Source organism: Lupinus angustifolius, chromosome LG18 (genome assembly GCF_001865875.1).
Source record: "Lupinus angustifolius cultivar Tanjil chromosome LG18, LupAngTanjil_v1.0, whole genome shotgun sequence".
In the NCBI taxonomy this organism is placed as follows: Eukaryota; Viridiplantae; Streptophyta; class Magnoliopsida; order Fabales; family Fabaceae; genus Lupinus; species Lupinus angustifolius.
In genome coordinates this window covers 13,121,955-13,127,859 of record NC_032026.1, presented here as the reverse complement: position 1 = coordinate 13,127,859, position 5,905 = coordinate 13,121,955, and the positions used below count along the sequence as shown (strand labels likewise).

Below are 5,905 nucleotides of genomic sequence, written 5' to 3'. Positions count from 1 at the left end.
TTTCCTACGTATATCATCGCACTGGATGCAATCCTTTCCGAGCCTGAAACATTCAAGGTATGTGGAGTAAATCTCTCAGTGGATACTTTTTTCATTCATAAAACTCGAAATCAAATATCCACCCCTTGAACCAAATTCATTCATATTTTACTTTCCTTTGAAACACTACAACAGTACAAAGTTATTTTTTAAAAACTGCCAACTTAGCTGTAATTTTGTAAGTGGGTTAAAAAGTTACAAAGGCTCTTTTTGCACAACATTTGGATAGAAGTTAGAGACATATAACATATTGACGGAGTGTGGCGTTCCCACGAAACTACATTTATGATTGTTGAAAGTGGAAACAACAATCTAACTTCTTCTCTCCTCTGACTTAGACTTTGTATGAGTGCGCGTGTCGATCTTTGAAACGACAACTACCTTCTCCCTTCCTACCTATCTACCCTCCACACTCTTTCAATGCTATTCCTATTGCTATCTACCCTCTCATTTCTTTATTTATACATCTATCTCAACCCTTTTCTCTCTCTTTCTATGTAAACAAACCTCTACAATCACAACACAACATAATCCTAATTCTCATTTCTCTACACCCACAACATCATCATCAACAACAACAACATAGATGGCACCTTCATTCGAACCTAGTACTCACACAGTTTGTGTCATGGACGCTTCTGGTCAACTTGGCTTCACCCTCGTCCAAACACTCCTCCAAAGGGGCTACACTGTACATGCCTCCATTCAAAATCATGGTATTTCTTAATTACCTTTAATAACTGCTCTTGGTCTCTTTTTCATGCTCTTTTTCTTGTAAATTAAATTGTTTTGTTTTGCTTTGGGTTTGGATTGTTTTTTCTTAGGGGAGGAACTGCTCAATGGGATTTCTGCTGATCCCAATAAGCTGAAGATTTTCAGATCAGACCCTTTTGATTATCACAGTATAATCGATGCACTCAGAGGCTGCTCTGGCTTGTTCTACTCATTTGAACCACCCCTTGATCAACCCGACTATGATGTAAATTCATTTCTTCTCTCTCTTTGTTTTCTAGATTGGAATTAAAATTTACGGCAATCATTTTATATTAAGTTAAACAAGGCTCAGTCTTATGCACACAATTCAACCTATACCTAACAACAAAATATATATATATATATATATATATATATAAATAAAGGAGTTAATGTGTGTGCACTTTTAGTTGGGGTGGTAGATAGGTGATAGAACAGTGTTTGTTTGCGTTAGTCTTTAAAATAAGTAGGTCTACTTATTAAGTGGGAGGCACAATTTGCCTGAGTTTCAAACTAACTTGTTTCCCAACATCTTGGTGGGTTCAACCCTTTCCAATCTACCAGGTCATGACAACGAAGCAATTGATACAGTTTAATATTGAGTTGGTTATTCTTCCTGGTCAAATTAATATTATTGCAGTTAATTTATATGTCATGCCGTCCACTAGTATACGTCTTTCAACCATGGCTTATTTTCTTATTGAGTATAGGTCAAGTCAATATTTTGTTTATTGAAATATTAGCAATCGTGATGAATTATTGAGAGATTTCCACGCAATGTAGAACACATTAAATTATTCATTACCTTAGCAAGTTTAATTTATGAAGCCACTATTTGCAGTATCATAATGGCTAATTTATGACAGGAAACCACAGGTAAAAAAATCACATAAATATTTTTATGCAAAACCAAACATACCACTTGATAATAATATAATAATAACTTATTTTTTATTTATTAATAAGCATTGCGCCTTTATTGAATTGCAGCGAAGTTTGGTAGTAACATTTAATCTGACTTAGGAGCATTATTGTTAATTAATGTAGTGGATTGAGAAGAAGTGGTCTAGAAATTGTGTGAAAAAGTGACCACTTGTGTTGTGTTGGTAACACGCAGGAACACATGGCAGACGTGGAGGTAAGAGCTGCACACAACGTGCTAGAAGCTTGTGCTCAAGCAGAAACAATAGATAAGGTCGTTTTTACATCTTCAGCAACAGCAGTAATTTGGAGGGAAGATCGCAAAACCATGGACCTAGATTTGGATGAAAGACACTGGAGTGATGTCAATTTCTGTCGTAAATTCAAGGTATATACATCAAATCGCATGTATCTTGATTTAAATCATACTTAGTCTTATTGTTCTACATATATTATATATGAGGTGGATTGTTGAGCATCTTACCTATTATTTTATAATTCATTATAATTTCCTAAAAATAAGAATAATATATATTTTTTACTAAAATGTCAAACATCATTCTTAACACAATATCTATATTTTTTTTACAACATTTTTATTTCTTTTCACAATCACCGGACAAATTCCCACTTTTCACCTATGCTTTTTGTTTCCACTCTTCTAAATCTTTTGTACCTATTGGTCCCGATTAAAATATATTATTTTATTGAATTTTTTATATAAAAATATAAATTAATATTTTATATTATGTGGTGTTATTTCTAATAGACATGGACATGGTTGACATGTAATCCTTGTTCTATAATTTGTTACCCTTTTGAAACAAAAGTGTCATTTTCTCATAAGAAAAAGATCCAAAAGTGAATAATTGATTGTGTCATGAAAACAGCTATGGCATGGGATGTCAAAGACACTAGCAGAGAAAACAGCGTGGGCCTTAGCAATGGATAGGGGAGTGAATATGGTGTCCATCAATAAAGGTTTGTTGATGGGTCATGATCTATCCATTAAAAATCCTTACTTGAGAGGAGCAGCTGAGATGTACGAGGATGGTGTGTTCGTGACCGTTGATCTGGAATTCTTGGTAGATGCTCATATATGTGTCTACGAGGATGTTTCATCCTATGGTCGTTATTTGTGCTTCAATCATATTATCAACACCCACGATGATGCAGTTCAGCTCGCACGCCAGCTGACACCAACTGCTTCCTCTTCCTTACCTCAAAGGTCAGTCTCGTACCATTGGGTTCTCTTTCGTTAATGTTGATTCAAATACATTTATGTTTAGTGCATTGTTTTTAATTGTGGTGCTCAAATGTGGTATGATACAATTAGTTGGAACCATATTATTATCATTGGATGTAATATCATAATTATGATGTGATGTGATTAAATCCATCACCATAACCATAACATTATTGTCACATAACCATAATCATATTCCAATCATAAGAGTTTCTAACCCACTAATTGGGGAACATCATATACTAAGTCACTCTTTTGAGTTTTAAGAGTTGATTTCTCTTAGTGAAATAAACTCTCGATTGTTGTTATATTTTATGTTCAAAATACTTCACTATATTAGAATGTTTACATGTTAGATATAAATATAATATAATCAAAGTGTGTATTTTAGGGACTAATTTTACAGTTTGCTTTTTTAACTGAAATTCCTTTTATCCTATGCAGCGTTGACCATGGTAAGAGTTTTATCGAACAGAGAATAAGTAACAAGAAGTTGAACAAATTGATGGTGGACTTTCAGACTTAACCTTGATAGTCATTTTTTGGATGGTGATTAAAGCAATCGCCTCAAGCTCTTGTCATGCGAAAAAGTATTTATATGTACAATGTTAGAAAAATTATACGTGCCCCCTTATAACACGTGACAAATTAATATATATTTTTTATTCAACCAGTTATTTCTTTATTTATTTCTGTTATATAATAAGAAATTACACATGCCTACTTTTAGTTTTCTGGAATTTCCCCTCAGGAAATGGAATAATGTTTAAGTAGCTTAAACCCCAAGAAATGTGGGTGTTAGTCATAAATGAATTCGCACTTTTTCCCTTATTGTTAATAAGAAATAAGAAAAATCTATTCTGCTCCATTTAACTTGAAGTCATTTGTATTTTTTATATTTTTGAAACTTTAAAATATGTCCATGTTTAATATCTAAATTCTAAACTGGCAAAAGCGTGCATTATGATTATTCTGCCTAACTTTCAGTCATAATAATAGCAAAAGGCCGCACATCTTCTAATAAACTTTGGTTAAAATTGAAACTAAAAATAAACAAACACTTGTGTCCCTAACCAATCGAATGTCCTAAAATAATATTAAAATATTAATTTTAATTTAAAATTTTTCCTTTTAATTGAATATAATTTTCTAATTAATTTGGAATATAAATAAAATATTAATGAAACCGTATGATCTCATCCCTAATCATACCCTTATTTTGTACAATTTTTTGGAAAAAATAATAAATATTAAAAGCACTTCACGAGAGTAGTATTTTTTATGCTAAAATAATTAATGGCATCACATCATCATAAACTCTTTCTGGTTCTGTACATGTGATTGAACATGAGTGACGGACCCAAAATGGTAGTATAGAAAGTAATAGTTAACTAGAGACTCCGAAGTGGACCAACACATTTACCTTATATAGCTGGATTATAAATTCAAGTGGGTGGGAAGAGAAAGGAGTAGCTAGGTGGTCAAGAATATACATAAATGCAATGCAATATAGGCAATAAAATGAATAAATCTTTGCGTTCATTGAATACTCTAAGAATCAATAAGCCGTTGATCTAGTGATATAAGGATTTACTAGATCTCCACATGAGAACAACAATTGTTGAAAGAAACAACCATAACTTCCGAAAAATATTAATTTCTTACCAATAAAGATGAATGAACCCTTAATAGTACAAAAAATATTTGTTCTAGACATGCAAGTTGAAACTCATTGTCTTCTTTGAGCATGACTAAGATTCAAGAATTGGCTTTGTGAACCTACCCTTTGAGGTGAAAATTGTTCAAAATGAGTTGTGCAAGTGACATAGTTCCTGACATTGAATTATAGTTGGCAACATCTATGTTGATAGGTTGCTAATGCCATGTTTTCTCATAGTAGTAGGTTATCAAGCATTTTATTAAAAGCTATGATTCAACCCTACTAAGAAAGAGAGATCTAAAACATTAATCTATTAATTAAATGGAAAACGTGTCACATTCATTGTTCTTTAATTAGTATTGGAGAATTAAGAGAAAACGTGTAGCATTGTGGTACAAGTGGGTGGAACCTACTCATGAATGGGCTCAGTTGGTGGAATGAAGATCCTAAAATGATGATGTCTCCATGTTAAGCTTCTAGTGAATAGTATAAAAGTAATAGTTTTTATTTTTACAACTTTTAAGTGTCATTTTCTTATTGGATTGGGACATGAAGGGAGACATGAATGGGACAGGTAATCCCGTCCAGAATTAGTTACTTTGTCTCTTGTCATTTATTATCTTCTATTACATACATAACAAAAAAAGGTCTCTCATGACATTTAATTGATTTTAAGGGTTAGTTTGGGAGTTAGATTTTGGAGGGGAAGAAAATGAAAAAGAAGGTTTGGGAGCCATGAACACACTTGTAAGATGACTCCCAATCTTTCTCTTTCTCTTCCTCCCTCCAAAATCTAACTCTCAAACTAACTCTAAGGGGATAGATTATAGTAGGTTAGCATTACGCACCAAGGTTTTTGGACAAAATTAACCCTCTTATTTTAGATATAATAGGTTTAGTAATAACGATATTTTCATAATTTCCATTTTACAAAAGAAATTCATCCCCCATCCTAACTTTCTTTCTCCTCCTCATTAACCTACTTATCTAAAAAGAGCAAAAACCCATGGTTATTAGGACCGGACCGAGCGGTCCGACCGTCGATCGCTTGTTTTTGTGGTCCCGTACTAGCCACTGAATCAGAATCCTTCTCAGACTGTTTCTAACCGGCTTTAATTCGGTCAAACCAGGTTAGACCGGGTAAACCTGGAATAACTCAGTTGGATAGACTGGTCGGTCCAACTATTTAAAAAAACTACAATAGAAATCATAAAACAAAAGAGTAAAACTTGGAGAAGGTCACAAACAGATTCAAGAAAGAAGAAATAGAGAGACCCAAGAAATAA

At 33.1% G+C, this 5,905-nt stretch overlaps 1 protein-coding gene across 1 annotated transcript; it reads left to right on the top strand.

The window, feature by feature from the left end:
- Window positions 548-3,644, top strand: LOC109333405 (cinnamoyl-CoA reductase-like SNL6). Its single transcript, XM_019568886.1, has 6 exons — window positions 548-568; window positions 600-755; window positions 864-1,018; window positions 1,910-2,101; window positions 2,604-2,941; window positions 3,404-3,644. Exons 2-6 carry the CDS (start codon window positions 626-628, stop codon window positions 3,483-3,485), a joined length of 897 nt encoding a protein of 298 aa, XP_019424431.1. The 5' UTR covers window positions 548-568; window positions 600-625; the 3' UTR covers window positions 3,486-3,644.

Excerpts from the sequence above, each read along its gene's own strand:
- LOC109333405 (XM_019568886.1), top strand. The coding sequence starts at position 626 with ATGGCACCTTCATTCGAACCTAGTACTCACACAGTTTGTGTCATGGAC. Across the intron at positions 2,102-2,603 it reads ATTTCTGTCGTAAATTCAAG|CTATGGCATGGGATGTCAAA; the intron begins GTATATACATCA and ends TCATGAAAACAG. Across the intron at positions 2,942-3,403 it reads TCCTCTTCCTTACCTCAAAG|CGTTGACCATGGTAAGAGTT; the intron begins GTCAGTCTCGTA and ends TATCCTATGCAG.